At 36.5% G+C, this 21,370-nt stretch overlaps 1 protein-coding gene across 1 annotated transcript in view; it reads left to right on the top strand.

Moving 5' to 3' along the window:
• NFKB1 (nuclear factor kappa B subunit 1) overlaps window positions 1-21,370 on the top strand; it is a 772,892-nt gene that overhangs the window by 637,761 nt on the left and 113,761 nt on the right. The window contains exon 16 of the mRNA XM_044060344.1: window positions 9,589-9,758. Within this exon, the coding sequence (XP_043916279.1) occupies window positions 9,589-9,758 (170 nt within the window). The remainder of the gene's footprint in view (window positions 1-9,588; window positions 9,759-21,370) is intronic.

Here is a 21,370-nt window from a genome sequence, read left to right as displayed (position 1 = left end):
CCTCAGGATTCTGAGTCTCCTGGCATCTGTGATTCTTATGATACCATTGTATCTTTCTCATGTGGAATCTTGAAAGGGGTATCTGAAGTCTGTTTGGTCCCAGCACCAACACCTGTTATCTTTTCAGATTCTAGTTCTGAGATGTTTGAGAAGAGAAATCAGTTAATGGAGACATCAAGTACACTGAATCCAGGTCTTTTCCTCTTCTCTCCTGCTCCAAAACAGCCAGTCACCACAGTTAGTTTTGCTCGGGGAGTAAAAGTGCAAGTATCTGGGGCAACAAACACAAGACACAACCTCATAAATGTAAAGGACAACAAAGACAAACGCAAGCACATAAATGGAAAGGAGAAGTTTACCCTTATCAAAACACTCAACTCTTTAAATCACCTTTGGTCCCCAGCACAATTTCAAGTTGTTACAGACAATACCACAGTGATGTGGTACATAAAAAAGCAGGGGAGAACCACGTTTTACCTCCTTTGCAGATTAGACATGTTATCATGGGATATAGCTTTACAGCAGGTAATTCTGAAGATTCAGAAGGAATCCCTCAAGATCATTGTGGTGACTCCCTTCTGGCCCAGACAACAGTGTTTATCCCTTCTTATGGTATTGGCCAGGGGCAATTAGGAACTTGTTTACTGAGGATGTGCAGGAGGTACTAATGGGGGCAAGAAAGCCCTCTACTAGAAAATTGTATAGTAGCAAAAGGAATGTTTTCTAGATGGTGCTAAAAACATAATCTGAACCCATTCAAAGTAGCATTTCACTTGTTTTACAATATTTGTGTGAGTTGCTTTAATATTTGCCTATCTTACTCCTCTATCAAGGTTCATCTGTTTGCCATTTCAGCATGTCTGCCCATGGATCCCCCTTTTTCAAGGCATTCCCATGTCAGCATATTTTTAAATGGGTTTTGCATAAAAGACTGCCAGTAAAACCAGTGGCTTCTCCTTCGACATTAATTTTGTGTTAGAGAAGCTAACACTTGCTCCATTTGAACCAGCTCATCTGGCTGACTTGAGGATCTTAAGATGGAGCTATCGTTCTACCATCTTTATTAGTACATAAGCACATTGTTTTAAAGCCCTAATGTTACGCCTTTGTCTTGTTTTTTATTTTGTTTTTCCCTCATCTAGAATTGTACTGAGACTTTGGTGGGGGTGGGGGAGGGGTTGTGAGAATTCTGCAGAATGCACCGATTATTTTAATGAATGCTAATGCAGTCCCTGTTATTCTAATATCTTTTTAAGTTTATCATAGCAAACTTTGTAACTATCCGTGATGTTACACCTTTGGTCTGAGGTTATTTTTAGCTTTGGAATTATGCTGAGATGTTAAGAGTTTGGTAGGGGCTCTGAGAATATTACACAATGTTTTGTGTTCCTCTGTGGGACTGGCTACCTTGATGCGGTACAGGGGCTTGTCATAATGTAACACCGGTACTAAATGCCAGTCAGTGTGTGCGTGTACCTCTGTGTGTGGCTACCTTGCTGTGGTACAGGGACTTGTCATTATGTAACATTGGTACTAAATGCCAGTCAGTGTGTGTACCCTGGCACTTCATTTTTTAATGGTCTGAATTTAGTGACACTACTCATTTATCTTTAAATGGTGGTGAGCTTGACGGGGAAAAGGACGTGATGGCAATATGGTCACACTTCATAGTCTCCAGGGTAGGACCCCCAACTTGAAATTGCTGGGGGCCCCCAAAATGCTAGCACCGGCCCTGAACATACAGAAGCATGAGTGCCTAGCCAGTGTATGTCATGCTTCCCATTGGAAAGGCAGTGATTGATCACTATGCAGATAAAGACATTTGACCCAGCACTTGGCCTAAGTAAGTGAAAGACTTTGCTTACCAAGAAGTCAGGATACCTGCCTGATGTGGGCATATATTTGGGATCAGCTGGTAAGGGATAGAGGAAGTGATTCATGATAAGGTGGAAGATCAGTGAGTTGACAGAAGAATCTAAGGTGATGTGTTAAGGAAAAGGAGGTTGCAATTAAAAATCTAGCCATCTAGCAATGGTGATGGCCACTCACTGTTTCAATAAAAGTGACAGTGCCATGAGTACAGAAAGAAATTTAAAGTACTAGTTTGTCATTATAATGTCTGTCTTTGTACAGATAGAATAGTGGTTTTGAAAGCTTTCTTTTCTGTATGTGCAAAGCCAGCACTGCTAACTCACTGCAGTCTAGAAGAGCATTAAAGTATTCATTACCTTGGAGATGTGGCTACAAGAAAGATAAGAAAGCTTCCTCTAATGTAGCTGAGAAGACGGATTATTGTATTATTTGCATTTGTTATCCAGGATAGTCCAATTGAGCTTAATAGCCTCTTTTCAGCAGAATCCTTGGGAGAGAAGCTCCAAGGTGCAGTACATGAATATAAAACAAGGTACACTGGTAGAAACATAAAAAATACCAAACGCATTCAAAGATGCCCGCCATTCTATAAGCACTGCAGTTCTTCAGCTCTTTAAATACCAGAGAAAAAAATCAACCCTGTGGAGATATATTTAGAGTTAATATGCTAATTGGCAGCAATAACTAAAGTACTAGAAGTCATCTTCGTTTCTGAGAAAGAAAAATCGGGAAAAAATACTCGGTGATAGCAGGATTGGAACTGATTGTCAGTTTGACTCTGAACAGAGCACCAAACAAAGGATTGAGCTATCTCTCATCTGAAATTCTTACTCTGGATATAAATCTGTTTACAGCGTTTCACAATGTCAAAAGAAGACAAAAATATGGAAACTACAACTACCAAAACTAAACTGTTAGCATTGCAATCGCCGGAGAAAAAATCCATAATCAAAAGACAGAAAACAATTAAACAACAGGAGACTGCAAAAGCAGGAGTGACAAGTAAACCTGATCAACCGGTCACCATGGAAGAAATTAAATCAGCGCTGTTACCTATACAGGAAGCCTTAAAAGACTTAACATCTCAAATGCTTACATTTAGTGCCATATGTAATCGGATGCTGGAAAGAATGGAGAAAGCGGAAACCAGAATAGCTGAAAATGAAGACAAAATAATAATGCTCACTAAAAGAACAGATTCTCATGGGGCAGACATTCAAACGATGCAGAACAAAATTCTGGATTTGGAAGCAAGATCCAGATGGAACAATATAATTATCAGAGGGATCCCAGAATCAATTCAATATAATGATCTGAACACTTCCATTGCACAAATATTTGAAATACTGCTTAAGGACTCTGATGGTGTTAAACAGATTGTCATAGAAAGGGCGCATAGAGCATTCAGAGACTCACAAGCTTCAAATACACCTAGACCTGTTTATGTCAAAATATTGAATTATCAAGATGTGAGCAAAATACTTCTAACTATAAAAAAAACTGGTGGATCTATAATGTGGCAAAATAATAAAATTTCCCTAGCACAGGACTTACCAACACAAATAAGACAATCCAGGCAAATGCTGACTCCATACTGCAAGTTTCTGATTGATAAAAGTATCAGATTTCAAATGAAATATCCATATATTTTAATCTTTACAGTGGATGGCATTAAATACTCAGTAAGCACGAAAAAAGAAGCAAGACCTACCTTTCTGAAGCTTTTCAAGGCTCTGCCACCTTCGGAAGTTTGAACAGTTCATCCAGGCTTTCTTCAGCATCAGACAGAATGGGACTCTATATCAACGACGATCCGAGGCTTTAAAATCCTTTGTGTGTTCTTTTTTTTTTCACCAGGCCTTGAGAAACACTTTGTTATCTTCTTATCTCGTCGTTCCAGCTTGAGCACAAAGTTTTCACGAAGATTTATGGCTTCAGCGAGCGCCAGCAAGCTACGAGGTAACAGGAAGTCTTTCAGAGGATGCAGGGGGACCGATTTCAGTGTAGAGCAGCCAGGAGGTCCATCCGCGAATTGGTTCCCCGTCGCGAACGCAAAGGGAAGAAAGGAGGCTCCCCTAACAGGAAAAACAGCTGGGAAGAAGAAAGAACTGGTGGATTTGAAAAACAAAGCTTTCTGGACTCATTTACAGGGTAAAGGACTTCAGTGTGCTGTATGATAGGATATAGCTGTACATGTCGGAAAAATGCTTTGTGAATGCTATGGTTAATGTAGAAGGGTATTGCAATGTATAGTGGCAGAATAGGGTATTGAAGTTTCTATTCTTTTTTTTCTTTCTTTCTTTTTGTTTCTCTCTTTTCTTCTTTTAGGCAGGTTATCTCACTTGCAATTAGATCATTGTATAAGTATGCTTAGATTAATATGATAACAAGATGTTGATAAAATAACAAAGGGCATAAAAGAATGTGTAGCTAAATGTTTAATTTAACACATTTTTTTTCTTTTCCTTTTATGTTGTCTTTTCTTTCTGCCCTTTTATTTTCTTTGTTTTTCTTCTCTTTTGTTTTTTTCTCTTTATATGTTAAATCCAAAAAATACATAAATAGGTATGTTAGAAGGGCACAACTAGTTACTCTAAGGGAGTGTATAATTATAATTTTTATTGTTGGCTGCATTGTTTTCCAAGTTTTAGCAGGTCGTTATGTAAGATTGCTTTTGGAGGAATACAGCTAACTAAAACAGTTAGATCAGTCAAACAAAACTGGACTCAGGATTGTTGTGGAATGTTAAACAATTGTGTGTTTTCTCTGTTAATTAATACTTAATATTTTATAGGACAAGAAATTAAAATGTTTTTATGTTATTGCTGAATATAAATATTGATAGAAGTTAGGTACACTGGATTTTCATAGAACAATTAGTATATGTGTATGTCTATAGAAAATATGTCCAGAGCTGTAGTTAGTTAGTAAGCAGTGTTTATTAGGGAATGTTTGGATTAAGCTTTGTAGATGTAGAGGTAGTTGTTGTAGGTTTTTTGCATGAGGTTTTAGTGTTAAGTAGTAGAGTTAGAAGGTCAGTTAGCCAGAGGGTTTCAAGAAATGTGAAAAACCTATGTTCATCCTGGTCCAGAGGAATAGTGGATAGGCACTGGGTAGGGATGGGATGGCAGATTTGCTTCCAAATAATTTATGATATGCCAACATACTTTAGTCTAAGGTTGTCGAAAAATATTAGATATCGAAGTACATTTTTGAGAAGCTTTAAATGTGGATAATAGAATCTTGGAATGTCAAAGGTCTCCAGAACATGAAAAAAAGAAAGCTATTTTTACATTTGTTTCTCCAATCAACAGCAGGTTTTATTTTATTACAAGAAACGCATTTGACCAATGACCAGTGGGAGGCAGTGAAAGATAAGAAATGGATTAGGAAGATTGTGGCGGCGGAAGGGACAATGAACAGTGCAGGGGTGGCAATTATAATTAAGAATCACTATCAAGGAGAAATCTTGGATGTTAAAATGGATCAAGAGGGACGGTGGTGTTTGGTGATTCTCGCATCCAACTTTTATGATAAACCTATAGTACTTATGAGTATATATGCCCCTACTGTTAATCAGCATCATTTCATAACTTCAATTTACTCCATTCTACAACCATATAATAACTGCTGTATAGTGATGGGAGGTGACTGGAACTCGTATCAAGATCCTAAATTAGATAAGTTAGGTTCATCTAAAGCTTTCAATAAACAGGCAATGATAGCACTGAAGGAACTGAAAACTGATTTCAAACTATATGACCCTTTTAAGCATACACACTTACAAATAAAAGCAGAGAATTTTACTTTTTATTCAAGTTGCCATAAAATGTGGTCGAGAATTGACTTTTTTCTAATCTCAGAGGTATTGATATCAGCTGACCCTAGTGTTTCTAATCAAGCTAGACAACTCTCAGATTACTCTAAGATCACATTAACCCTAAACAGTAATAATATGAATAATAGGAGGCATCAAGGTTACAAATGGTCCTTAAATCCATATTTACTGACTAAAGAGGATATATTAAAAGAAGGTAAGGAGACACTCAAACAGTTACTGCATAACATTCTCCAAAATAGACACCCCATGGATATAGAATGGGCTACAACTAAAGTGCAATTAAGAGGACTCTTTCTTCAGAAAGCTACTTACTATAAAAAAATGCAAAATAGGGAACAAATTGACTTGGAAACCAGAATTCAAATATTGGACCAGGAATTGATGAGGAACTACAATAAACAGACAGAAATTGATTTATTAAAATGTCAGAAAGAGCTGTTTTTACTCCATAATAGAAAATTGACATTCTATGAACAAAGAAACTTAGCAAAATCAATCATATTCAGACTCCCTCAAAAGCGTTAGCTCATATTATTAATCAGACGAAATCAACACGAGTAATTACAGAAATAAATTATAATAATAAAACACATACTAATAAGGCAGATATCATGAATACTTTTGAACTAATATTTAATCAGATCTATGGTGATCAGCAGGCACTTTTGCCAGATAAAGATAGGAAAGATTTTCTACAGAAAATTACATTCCCGAATATTGATAAGGAGTCCCATAGGGAGTTAATTAAACCGATTACAGTGGAGGAGGTTTTAGAGGCAGTTAAGAAGCTGAAGCCTCATAAAGCCCCAGGGCCAGATGGTCTGACCTCGGAATTCTACAAATCTTTTAGTGAGATTCTGAGTAGAGTACTTTCACAGATTTTCAATTATATAATTCTGAATAGAATTAATGATCCCCACTTTAATGCCTCAAAGACAATTCTGATATCGAAGGAGAAAAGTGATTCTAAAAATCCAGATAACTACAGGCCCATATCACTCCTGAATATAGACATGAAAATCATGACATCCATTCTGGCAAATAGACTGAAAAAGGTAATAAATTTAATAATATCAGAGGAACAGGCGGGGTTTATAGATGGGAGACAGACCACTGATAATACATTAACGCTCCACACATTAATTTCTTATGCTAAGCATAAAAATCTTAATATGTATGCACTAATAATTGACGCACAGAAAGCATTCAACAGAGTTAATTTGGTATATCTATTTGACATGCTGCCATATTTTAATATACCTCAGGAGTTCATTTTAACGTTAAGGAAATTATACAACAACGCATATACAAATTTATTTATAAATCAGGAATGCTCTAAAAGGATACAAATTAAAAATGGTACCCGACAGGGATGCCCATTATCTCCTATTTTATTTAATCTGTATTTGGAACCGTTATTTTTACACATCAAGCAAAATGTTTTCTATAACCCTCCAGTACTTTATGGTATAAAGATTAATATGGCTGCCTTCGCAGATGATTTAAATATATACTGCACCACACCTGTTTCTGATACCGAGAAAATATTAACAGCAATAGAAGACTCTGAGAAAATCTCTAATTATAAGCTAAATTTTAAAAAAAACAAAATACTCCCATTAAAGACGCCCACACCCTTTTCATTGTTACCACTGATAGGACAAGTAATGACGGAAGAAAGAATAAAATATCTGGGGATTGTATTTTCAACTGAAAATAGAGATTTCTTTATGAATAACGTTAAGTCAACATGGGATCAAATAACATTGGACCTAAAAAGCTGGAGTAAATTGAAATTGCCATTGATGGCAAGAGCCGCAACTATAAAAATGAATGTTCTTCCTAGAATGTTATATATCTTTAGAGCTGCACAACTCAGAATCACGAGAAAATTTTTTAAACAGCTTCATATAGGACTGGGGAGATTTCTTTGGGAACCCAGGAAGACGAGGATATCATATGAGAAATTGATGGTTCCAAAAAACAAGGGGGGGCTTGATCTACCGGATTTTGAAACTTACTATTTAGTGATTCATGCTAACAGGATTTTAAGGGCGACTTACTTTGATAGAGATAGTCGGAAATGGACACGCAAATGGGTGGTCCTAACTTATAGACATGTAAGGGGAGTGGGAATCAACTGTAAAGCACTACCCTTTCTAAATAAACGAACACTTAGTAAATATGACTTAATGGAACATATCAAGAACTATGTAATGTCGATTCAAACTCTTTTTACTTCTTTAAACTTATTAAAGTATATGATGGTCTTTCAACCTTTTCATGGGAACCCAAATTTAACAATTGGTAGTCAACTAATAGATTTAAGGAAATTCCCCCTAATAAAGGATTTAACCGTATTTGATTTATACTCTTGGGGTAGCAGTACACGATATTTTAAAAGAGATGAATCTTCCCATTTCCTATCTAATCATCATGAGGCAACTAAAAGATCTGGCTATAAATTATTTTAATAACTCTGAACTTAAAGAAGAGGACTTAAATATATCCCGTAATCTGTGGGAAGCTCTGTTACAGGACAAAAAATATATAACCACCTCATATAAATTGATAAAAGAGAGGAAATATAATAAACACATTCTCTTATTGAATTACTGGAGGGAGAAATTAGTATTGGTAGATGACAGTAAGATATTGGAGGCATTTAGTCTAACATTAAAGTCAGTATCCCTTCAAAAATTACTATTTACGCAACTGATGATATTTAATAATGCCTACTATACTCGTCTTACTCTTCACAAATTTGATTCGAAGAATTCACCTAAATGCCCACGATGCTTAGATCAGACAGCTGACTTGTTGCACATGTTCTGGAGTTGCAAGTGCATTTATAAATTGTGGAAGTCATTAAAACTGCAGCTACAAAAAATGGGCTACCAGAACTCAACACTCTCTTGGGAATTTATGATCCTTCATATTCCCCCGGAGAATTTAGATAAATCAAGAAGGATTGTAATCATGAATATTTGCTTATTAATGAAATTGTACATAGCCTCAAATTGGCTAAACCCGGCCCAGACATCGTGGGAAAATTTTAGACTGTTAGCAATAAGACATATTTTAGCGCATAAATTGTTAATCAGTGACCACAAGAAAAGCATAAACCGTATAAAAATATGGGAGCAAATCTTCAACATTGCGTTGGCCTAGAGGTACCTATCCACTTTCTCTCAGGGCACATAGTAATAGTACAGAATCAATCTTAGATTAGTTATAGGTTGTAAGGATAATACAGATTGTTGGCTTTGGTTTTTTGTTGTTTTTTTTTTTTGTTCGTGTTGTATTTACTGTTAATAATTGATGTTGACATACAATGTGGATGTAACCATTGGAAGTAATCATGTACATATTGTATATATAGAGTTGATTTGTAATATTGTTTTGAAAAAATAATTAAAAAGGATTATTGAAAAAAAAAATACCAAACAAAAATCTTAATAAAATGTTCATAAAATGTAATGTGATACATAATTGGTTAGTACTAACAAGTTATAGTTACAGATAGGGTGTACAAGGAGTTGAGATGATTTTTATCAGAATATAAAAAAACAGCATAGAATATGTACAGTAAGATGGGGGTTTGGTTTTACTTTTTGGTGTTACTTTATAGTTTGGGCTGCCAAGTACAATCATGTAAAGGTGAATACGTGATGTTGCTTAAACTTTTTTTAACAGGAGTAACAGTTTCTGATCATAAATATCTGAACAGAGCAGAGAGTCAAAGTGTTGGGCAAGCAGTAAGCAAACTGGTCACTTGCCTGCATATCTAATTATTAACATTTATGTTGTATTGCTTTTTCTTTTAAAGATAAGATTAGGTTGTCATTAAATAATGTGTATCAAAATCTTTACAGGTTTCAACGCAATTCATTTGGCAGTAATGGCCAACAGCTTGGCATGTTTAAGGCTACTAATTTCTGCAGGAGCTAATGTGGATGCTCAGGAGCAGAGTTCTGGAAGAACGGCATTGCACTTGGCAATTGAACAAGAAAATGTGTCTTTAGCAGGGTGCCTTCTCCTTGAGGTTAGTTGCATATCTAAATAATAAAAATGTTTTTTCTTGGCCTGCCTGTGTATGACTAACACACACTACATTAACATACTGTGCAGTAGGTATTAAACAGCACAGACATTACTTTCACTTTTCCAGGTACAAAAGTCATCTTGCTTGCATGCATGATGCATATGCAGAGATGCAGAATGTTTTCTTTCACTTTGTGCAGACATCCAGTTGAAGCACTTCATTCTATTTTATTATACACATCTGTGTTTTGTATTACTGAGTGATATAGGCTTTTCACTGGTTGAAATTACTCTAACAGTAGTTTGTGTTGGACTTGCAAGGAAATACTAATACGGTATTTGAAAGCTCATAGCTTATGTGTTCATTCCTTGTGTAGGCTTGTCATTGCATAAACCCTAGTCATTGTTTCTGCTGATTCAGTTGCTGTTGGATTAAAAATAGAGAAGTATGTATAGATTTAAACTGGATTGTGAAACTAAATATGAAAATAATTGTATTACTTTAGTGAGGTGACTTTAGGGCAGCACACTGAACACAGTGACACAGAGGTTAGTGTTGCTGCCTCACAGAGCTTATCAGTCCAGTTCAGTTTTTGACTGGAGTGCCTTCTGTGTAAAATGTGTTTGTTCTTTGTGTCTTCATGGGTTTCATTGGGTACTCTGTACTAAACATTCCAAAGACATGCAAGTAGGTGAATTTCCAGTCCTCTAAATTGCCCTTAGGGTTGTTTAATTTGTGAGAGTTATGTGCTTGCCCTGCAACGGACTGGCATCCCATTCAGAAGTTTTTTTTTTTTTTGATTTATGCATGCCTGTTGAGTGCTGGAATATGCTTTAGGTCCCCCATAAACCTGAACAGAATAAAGCAGGTATCAGAAAACGGTAAAATGAATGAAGTGCAATTAGTGTTAGACAGCAGCACAATTTGGAGCGTGAACCTGACTATTTAGCTGTACTCAAGCAATCTTGCCTTTCCCTAGTGGGAAAGAACAAAGAATGTATTGCTCTCATAGAATATGCTTGTTAATGTATAGCTATCCACACTTAAATGTCACTGGTGGACTCTTTTCCTCAGTGTACCTTTGCCCTTGAGACTTAACTGTAAGATAAGCATATGATAGCACTGTCATTTTACTATGGCCTGTAATGCACGAAGAAATATGGTGACTAAACTACTGTCATTTCAGTGGGTGTAGCCATGCATACACTGGTTATACTATTGTATACATTTTGTTCTGCATGTTATTTATTTTTTCACTCGTCATCCATCACCTTCCAAGAAAGAAGTACTAAAACAATTACAAACTAGTGGACACTCCATTTTGCATCTGCTGTAGACAAAAAGGTGAGCTTTGCTAAATGGTGTCAAGGAAACTGCTCTTGTGTTGCTTACTCATGCACAGTATGAGGCAGGGCCTGTCTCTCGTTCATTCTGTAAAGACATTGGAATTCATTTTTTCTTTCATTCTGTAAAGGGGCACCTCATGAAGGGGTACTTTTTCCAGTGGCTGAATATAAGCACTGCACTAGTTCCCTGATGGCCATTGAAAAACAACATCTGTTAACATGTCCTTGCTTTATACTTTCAAATAAAAAAGTATGTCTGCCAATATTCTAAGGTCATTTAATAAAGTTTCTAAAGTTGTGCTACACCTTGTCTTGCCTTTATACCATCTTTTGTGACGTTCATTCTCTCTTGTTTTATCCCATTTGTATTTAGATAAAAAGTTCAGTTTGAAAGGATGGTCTGTCTGGTTTTACTACTGACAAAGGGGGAAAAGGGTGCAATGGCACCTATCTGGTTATCAAAAATGAAAATAAGTAAAGAAATGTGGAGAACAAGACAGTTGTAGAGAGAATGTGAATGCATTCCGTGTTAAAACCACTGCGAATTTTGTTCTCTTTCAGACTTTACCCATAGCAGTAGTTCTGATCATTTACATATTTCTGCTGTGGATCTCCTGCTGTTTTTATTTAAAGTGCAGTGATTCAGTTATAAAGGATAACCAATTTTCGTTCAAACATTTCAGAAATGAGAAGTGGCTATGTTGTCTTTTCATAGTTTTATGGAAAATAACGTACTCAGACCCAGTAGACATTGCCAATAAACTAGCAAACAAATTCCCTGCAAATTTCACTCTGGCACAGACTAGTCACAGCCCTCCTGTCCATAGATCTGAGAAAACCCTCATCCTTGCTAAAACATGTGCTGAAAGTAATAATGTACCAGGCTGTTTAATAAACATTCCCAAACATGCCCTGGTGGAGTTGCTCTGTAAACTATTTAACCTAAAGTCTTAGCAACAGTATCTGTCCCAGAAGTGTCACACACAACAACAGTGGTGATGCCACTCTGTAAGGATGCTCCCACCATGAGCCCTGGAAATTATAGGCCTGTCAGCCTGACAAGCCTCATTTGCAAGGCCATGAAATGTAATATTATAGGCCTAATAAAATTTGATGTTAAAAATCACATCAAGCTAGACTTGCAGGAGTATGATTTTGTAAAGGAATCTTGTGAACTTCTTTGAAAGCATAAAACTAGCTGTTGTCTGTGGTCATACTGTCGACACGGTGTACCCTAGTCTGGCTGAGGCATTTGTTACCATCCACCATGCTAACATAGTTGGTAAACTAACTACATTACAAGTAGATCCCTATGTGGTAAGATGGATAGCCATTTGGCTAAAAGGCAGACCTCAGACAATGTGGGTGGCAGGTGAGGCATCAGAGAATAAAAAGATAACCAGCAGTGTTCCGTAGGGCTCAGTCCTGAGACCTTTTTTATTTAGCTTTTCCTTTTCCAACCTCCAGACCAAGAGCCAAGACGTCTGGCTGACTAAGTTTGTAGAAGACTTCAAACTGGGAGCCACTGTCAAATCCCCCTCTGAGGTCCAAGCTCTCCAGCAAGAACATACACTTGTAAATACCTAGTGCATTAGATTAGGTTCACATTAAATGCTAAAAAAGAGCACCATCATCCCATTTGGTACATACCCCTCCGCTCTGCATACAGCACTGATAATAATCCATTTCAAAATTAGAATGTGGGCAGGGATCTTAGTACTTCAATTGATAATTTTCCTCCTTTACTCGCCACGTACCAACAGTAGTCAGGAAATCCTTTTCAGTGACACAGTTCAGTGCCAAGGGATTATTGTCCAGCTCTAAAGAGGTAATTATCCTTTTATACTCAACCTTGATCAGGCCAATTATTAAATACAACACCCCCTTTTTGGATGTATCTCATTAGACATATTAAGTAACTGGAAGGACCCAAGAAGTTCCTAACCTAGAGGGCCACTTGTTTTAAAATCATAAGCTACCAAAAAAAAACTAGAAGCTCTGATCCTTTATTCAGTTTCATACAGAGTCTTCAGAAGAGATGTATGCCTTGCCTTCCATTCAATTAGGGACCCAGTGGTCCTGGATATCTTGTACCTACATGAGACAAACCTTCACACAAATACCAGATTCGGGAATCTAAATGTTTAAACACGGTGGTGAGACAGGTTCATTATTCATTACATCCCCCACCTCTGGAATAGACTTCCTATGCCAATAAAGATGCGTGATACATTATATTCCTTCAAACAGAGCTTGTTTAATTGGATGGATATTTATAAATTCACCCTGGGCTTGGCTGACATAGCCTGTTAGAGAGAAGAGGTATAGTCTAAGGGTGGCTGTCGTCGAGGTGTAATGGTCATAAGACTCACTTGCCTTATATTTTCCTTTGATTCCTATAAAATTTTTACTTAAAGCAATTTCCCAGGTTACTGACAGTAATCCAGTTATAAAGAGCCACTGGTTTTCATCTAAACATTTTAGGTATGCAATTTGTATGTAAGCTATATTGCCATTTCCCCATGGAAAACAACAGAGTTTTATCTCACATATTAATCCTGTTATAAATAACTGCCTATTTTCATTCAAACATCTCAAGAATGCTGCCTGTACCTAAGCTATTCTGCAATTTCCCTGTGATAAATAACAAAGTCAAAGACATGGACGTGTTAATTTTCAGTACTTAAGGAGGTTCAAAATTTGTTATATAACTATTGGGTGAGTGTTACAGGAATTCTGTTAATATACATTTGGATGTAAAATGCAGTTTATAGAAACATATTTACTGTGAAATAACCAGTAACAGCATACCTCAGACTACCAAAAGTTCAGGTAGTTTCTTAATCCAGTTTTCTCCCCCTCTCCTGAATTTCTCTTACTTTGTTGATCCAGTCTTGACATCCAGGAGCCATTTAGTGGTACTGATTGCATTACTTAGGTCTAGGTAGTATTTATTTTATTTATTTTTGTTTATTTATAGGGGAAACCGCGGTAGTGCAGTGGTAGCATTGTCACCTCACAGCAAGAGGTTCTCCCGTTCGATTCTCGGCTGGAGCGCCTTCTGTGTGGAGTCTGCATGTCCTCCCCATGGTCGAGTGGTGTTCGAAAGACATGCGTGAATGGGCGTGCCTTCATTGAAGGTTGGGCGTCAGGCTGGCAACTCGGCACCATAAAAATCGACTGCCAATCATTAGTGGACCGGAGTTCCACTGTGTCGACCCCTAACTGGGAAAAGCCGAAAGCAAAACAACAACATTTTTGTTTAGTTATTACATCTTCAGTAACAAGCTGCATTACTGAATTTCTTTCATCTGCTAAAAACCTGCATGAGTATATCAGCAAATTGTGAATGCTCTCAAGAGCAAACATAAACAAGCAATCACTTTACATTGAACTGTAAAATGATCGAATATCAAAAAAATGCACACCAACACCCCCTGCTAATTATGTATATTGACTCCGAGAAAAACAGTGGGGAAAGGGCAAATTTCCTTAACCCACTGTTATGTGATCTAGTACAAAAGGCTGCCGGTAGAAACTCCATTTAACAGAACAAGTGAACATTCGCTTTTTTTTTTTTTAGTAATAAAAAGCATTCACTTTTGTCAGCAACTGTATATGGCTATCTGTATCTATAATATCTATATATCTATATATATATATATATATATATATATATATATATATATATATATATATATATATATATATATATATGTATGCGTATGTATATATACAGTGGATATCAAAACTTTACACACTCCTGTTAAAATGCTAGCTTTTTGTGATATAAAAAATGAGACCACAATAAATTATTTCAAAACTTATCCCACCTTTAATGTGACCATAACCTGTACAATTCAATTTAAAAACAAATCTGTTAGGGGAAAAATATAAAAAATAAAAAACGTACAATAAGCTGGTTGCATAAGTGTGCACACCCTTAAACTAATACTTTGTTGAAGCACCTTTTAATTTAATTACAGCATTCAGTCATCTTGGGTAGGAATCTATCAACATGGCACATCTTGACTTGGCAATATTTGCCCACTCTTCTTTGCAAAAGCAATCCAAATCTGTCAGATTGTGAGGGCATCTCTTGTGCACAGCCCTCTTCGGGTGACCCTACAGATTTTCTATTGGATTTAGGTCTGGGCTCTGGCTAGGCCATTCCAAAACTTTAATTTTCTTCTGGTAAAGCTATTCTTTTGTTGATTTGGATATATTCTTGGGGTCGTTGTCATGTTGAAAGGTGAAATTCCTCTTCATCTTGAGCTTTCAAGCAGATGCCTGAAGGTTTTGGGCCAAAAGTGACTGATATTTGGAACTGTTCATAACTCCCTCCACCTTGACTAAAGCCCCAGTTCCAGCTGAAGAAAAGCAACCCCAAAGCATGATAGTGCCAACACCATGCTTCACCATGGGGATGGTGTTCTTTTGGTGATGCAAAGTGTTGTTTTTCAGCCAAACGTACCTTTTGCAATCGTGGCCAAAAAGTTCAACCTTGGTCTCATCAGACCATAACACATTTCCCCACATGCTTTTGGGAGACTTGATGTATTGTTTTGCAAATTGTAGCTGGGCCTGGATGTTTTTCTGTGTAAGAAAAGGCTCCCGTTTTGCAACCCTACCCCGTAGTCCAGACATATGGAGAATATGGGAGATTGTTGTCACATGTACTAGACAACCAGTACTTGCCAGAAATTCCTGCAGCTCCTTCAGTGTTGCTCTAGGTTTCTTGGCAGCTTCCCTGACCAGTTTTCATCTTGTCATTTCATCAATTTTGGTGGGATGTTCAGTTATTTCCAACGTCACTGTTGTCCCATATTTTCTCTACTTTTTTTCAACGATGAGATCCCTTTGATTCTTTGTAAGCTCTCTGTGAACCATGTCTTTTGCTGTAGCAGGCAACTGAGAAAATGTCAGGTAAATCCTACTAGGACAGCTGAACTTTATTTGGGGTTAATTAGAGTCTCTTTAATTAATGGCAGGTGTGTATCCAAGAAGACTGAATGCTGTAATTAAATCAAAAGGTGCTTCAACAAAGTATTAGTTTAAGGGTGTGCATACTTATGCAACCAGCTTATTGTACGTTTTTTATTTTTTATATTTTTCCCCTAACAGGTGGGAAAAAATTTGAAATGATTTGTTGTGGTCTCATTTTTTTATACCACAAAAAGCTGGCATTTTAACAGTGGTGTGTAAACTTTTTATATCCACTGTACGCACATATATATATATATATATATATATATATATATATATATATATATATATATATATATATATATATATATATGTATATACATTTTATATTTATAGATGACATTTCTTTTATTGGTGAGTACTTTCATTGCATGCCAGTTCTGGTAAGGAATATCATCAGTGTTCTTCAAACTTTAGGAGGTTGGCTGTAGCATAATTCAGTACTTTTTCCTTTCTTGTGGTTGTGCAACACTGGCATTGGGAAGTTCTGGAGGTGTGAGGGCAGAGTCCTTGTCTGGGGTTGAAGTGGGCAAATGTAAATGAATTGTTCTTAGGTTTGTTGGTGATCATAAATATAACTCTGTAGCAGTTACTTTGTTTACGTGATTTTCTTTTTCAATTTTCTTGTCAAGATTTTTCAATATGTGGTGCATTGATCAATTTCATCAATGCTGATTATTATACTCATGTGTGCATGTGTGGCATGTCTACAGCTAGTGCAGTTTGCCTTTATTGGCCTGACTGTAAAGATGTAAAGACTTAAAAAGTAAAAAAGTCCTGGACATTCAGAAGCCATGTACCTGAAACACTAGTATGCCCTTAAGGGGCCATTTGCATATATCTCATGGGCCTCCAGTACAGGAAGCTTAAGGTATCACACAGTGAAGAATCTAGCTTAACTGAGTCATTCTTGCAGTTTCTATTGAGTAGTTTGTCTGTGTAACTTTTTTACCCTTTGTGTGTGTGTGTGTGTGTGTGTGTGTGTGTGTGTGTGTGTGTGTGTGTGTGTGTGTGTGTGTGTGTGTGTGTGTGTGTCTACAGTTTGGTCCCCAGATGAGGTGCATGCTGTATGAAGTCTGTCTTTCCTGTATCTGTGTGTGTATCTTCAATGCATGCTCTTCTCACATCCCAAAGACATGCCATAGTTCAGATGTTCTCTTTTGTAGAGGTTATGGCTACCAAAACAAGGGATCCTGAATTAATTTAACTACAAGAAAGTCATACCTGGCTAAAGGAAGATAATTTATTTGGATGTGATTACCCACTCAAGCCTTACCCATTACCAGAGCGATTAAAGTATATTTTGTTTTCTTGAAGTTGAAAAAGTAACATTTCTATATTTCATTCAGGTCAAGAATATCTTTCAATTAAAATTATTTTTATTAATATTCTGAAGGAATAGTGGACTGATGTTATGCATATTGTAGCACACTGAGAAAGCAAAACAAAACCCAAATGCACTTTAATTGAATCCTTTTTTTATTTTTCTTAGAAGCTCCCAGGGTGGTGCATGCTTTCGTTTCATGTGTCATTCCAGCACAGTGTATGTGTGATTTCATGTGTCGTCCCAGGACAGTGCATGCTATATGATTTTGTGTGTCATCCCAGGAGAGGGCATGCTATGATTTCATGTGTCATCCCAGAACAGTGCGTGCTATGATTTCATATGTCATCACAGGACAGTGCATGCTATGATTTCATGTGTCATCCAGGTCAGTGCACACTATGATTTCATGTGTCATCCTAGAACAGTGCATGCTATGATTTCATGTGTCATCCAGGATAGTACATGCTATGATTTCATGTGTCATAGTGGGACAGTACATGCTATGATTTCATGTGTTATCCAAGACAGTGCATGCTATGATTTCATGTGTCATCCAGGACAGTGCACACTATGATTTAATGTGTCATCCAGGACAGTGTACACTGTCTCATCCAAGACATTTTATGCTTTGTTTTTATGTGTCATCCAGGACAGTGCACGCTTTGATTTCATGTGTCATCCAGGATAGTGCACGCTTTGATTTCATGTGTCATCCTGGACACAGTGCACGTTATGATTTCATGTGTCATCCAGGACACAGTGCATGCTATGATTTCATGTGTCATCCCAGGACAATGCATGCTATTATTTCATCAGTTGTCCCAGGACAGTGCATGCTATGATTTCATGTGTCGTCTCAGGAGAGTGCAGGCTATGATTTTGTGTCATCCAGGACAGCGCACACTATGATTTCATGTGTCATCCAGGACAGTTTATGCTTTGATTTCATGTGTCATCCAGGACAGTGCCTGCTTTGATTTCATGTGTCATCCAGGACAGTGCATGCTATGATTTCATGAGTCATCACAGGACAGTGTATGCTATAATTTCATGTGTCGTCCCAGGGCAGTACATGCTATGATTTCATGAGTAGTCCCAGGACAGTGCATGTTATGATTTCATATGTCATCCCAGGACAGTGTATGCTATGATTTCATGTGTCATCCCAGGACTGTGTAACGCTATGATTTTATGTGTCATAGTGGCACAGAACACCTAGACTGTGACCTGCCAGTTTTTTTCTGTTGCTCTCAGTTCTGCAATATATATATATATATATATATATATATATATATATATATATATATATATATATATGTATGTATGTAAATGTGTGTGTGTGTGTGTATGTATGCATATATGTATGTATGTATATATATATATATATATATATATATATATATGTGTGTGTGTGTATATATATATATATATATATATATATATATATATATATATATATATATATATATTTCTTTCTTATTGCACCCTACAGGACATTACCTGTTGGTGTGTCTGCCAGCACCCAGTCAACCCATTCATTCCAGAGGACAGGAGCCAGGTATTCCTTGACTAGGTGAAGATCCTGTAGTCCATTCATTCCTGCCTGGGAATCCCAGTCATCCCTCCCTTCCTCAGTGAGAGTCAGAGGGTGGGCGGGAATAGGTCAGCCACTAGGAGCACCCCCATCTCCTTCAACAGTTCTTCTTAGCTGCATTGTTGTCATCCAGGTTCCCATTCACTTGCAGTCTGAATGTAATGGAAAAGCACAGGCTCACACTCCTGCTCAATGTCATCCCTATTGTGTGCTACAACTACCTCTTTCTCTCCCCCAAGAAAGTGCAAACCAGCAATAGCCAGTTACTTCCCATTTTTCTGTCCAACTCTTACAGGCACTTCAACTGCTAATTAAATCTGGATCATGTATATTTAGGGCTTTATCCCTCTACATCACAGAGCTGGCTTCATGCGATCAGTGTTTAAAGCCTAAAAATTCTATACCCTTTACAGTAAGATGTTGGAAAGTATCTCAGAAGAGAGATGATAGTGGAGGTGGTCAGCACAATCTTGTGCAGAGTTTGGATTGCTTGTTTTGACATGGGGATAATTTGATACTAGAAGTGGGTCAGTAGTCTTTTGAGGATTGTGGATTGCTTACTTTGGCAGAGAGGTAATTGTAGCTTGTTTAAATTCTGTGGGTACATGTAGAAGAGGTTTGTGAATTATTGAGTTTGCCATTCTGTAGATTTTTGTATTTCTGATAAAATTTTAACACCTTCTTAAGGTTTATTCAGGTTAGCAACATCTTTAAAGAAGAACACTACCAGCATTAACAGAACATTTTGAGTTCTCTGTTATGTTCTTTTTCATTCTACAAAATATTTTTTTGTGTGACATGAATACTGAACCTTCTTGTGTCTTATATAGCTCACCTTTGGATTTTTTGTAGTGGTTCTGCAATTCCTTCTTAGGTTTTGGTACATTGCATGATGGTTTGATCCCATGTTTCTATCTGTATGGAATAGGCAGCATTCTTATACCTAAAGTGGTTTTTAAGTGCATTATCCAACCATGGACAGTTGTTTCCCCAAACTCTCCATTTATGTTTTTTAGGGAGTTCTTGTTCTTGTGTGGAAAGTTACAGAAAGTGGTGCATTACATTGTTTGCATATTTTTCTCTATAAATATAATTCCAGTGTATTGAGTTAAGCATTAAGTTTTTTATAGAGATATTTTATCTTAAAAAAATGAAAAAAAATATATAAAAAAGTATGATTGAAGTTAAAAGATCTTGTAGTATGATAGATTCTTGTGTAGAGGAATGGTTTCTGATTGAAGTTAAAAGATCTTGTAGTATGATAGATTCTTGTGTAGAGGAATGGTTTCTGAAAGGGCTTATGGATGCTAATAATGTTGAGTATTTTAGAATTTGGAAACCTAAGTTAGGTAGGTCTTTTGGCCTATCTAAGTTGCATAAAAGTTTAGATGAGCCAACATTTAGGCCAACTGTGGCAAGTCAGGGTAACAAAACTGAATCAGTGGCCATTTATATTGATAAGTTTTTGCAGCTTTTTGTAAATCGAGTTGATTTGTATGTCAAAGATTTCGTTGAGTTTAAAAAGCTCATTAAGGATATAAAAATGGAAGATTTTTTTATATTAGTTACTACTGATGTTTCTTTATATACTACAATTCCTAATTATAAGTGGTTAGAAATTGTGTAGGAAAATGAGTGCCTCTGGGCTTTTTTCTGAGGAAAAAGTAAGATTGTTTTCTGAAATTTTGGATGGTATTTTGGCATATAATTTTTTTTTTAATTTAATAATAATGTTTATAAACAATTTAATGGTGTAGCAATGGCCCCCAGATATGCTAATTTATTTATGACTGGCTGGGAAAAAGCATATATTTACAAATCAGAGTTTTTTTAAATATGTTGTGGTATACAAGCATCTTATTGATTTATTTATTATATAGAATAGTGGTGAAAATGTACTTATGAATTTTATGAAATATTTAAATAATGTTACTGATTAAATTTTATTTTTAATTTTGGTAAAGAAAGTATTACTTAGATTTTTGATTCCACTGAATATTTTTCTTGAAAAATGTTTAACCCGACCCTTGAATCCTTTCCTTGATAATGAATGGCCTCCGGAGGGTAATGTACTGAATCTTCCAGTTGAATTCTTGACATTAGAAAAGGATTTAATTAAAATTAAAATAATTCAGTAGGATATTGTATTTTTTGAAGCATGTTTAGCAGTAAAGAGAGTTCTGAGGGAGTTTGAGTGTCATTGCTGGACAGCTTGCAGTATTTCTAAACAGTTGATAGAAGCCTGGAAAATAATTAATGAAAATAAGGGCTTGCAGTATGTTTCTTATTAGGTGAGCAGAAACAAACATTGAAGGATTTGAATAACTCTGTTGTTACATTGTATAGTAAATTAAAAATG

Source organism: Protopterus annectens, chromosome 2.part0 (genome assembly GCF_019279795.1).
Source record: "Protopterus annectens isolate FY-2018-M chromosome 2.part0, PAN1.0, whole genome shotgun sequence".
Taxonomy (NCBI): domain Eukaryota; kingdom Metazoa; phylum Chordata; order Ceratodontiformes; family Protopteridae; genus Protopterus; species Protopterus annectens.
Note: the sequence above shows the minus strand (reverse complement) of the source record. Positions and strands in the feature narration are given on the sequence as shown.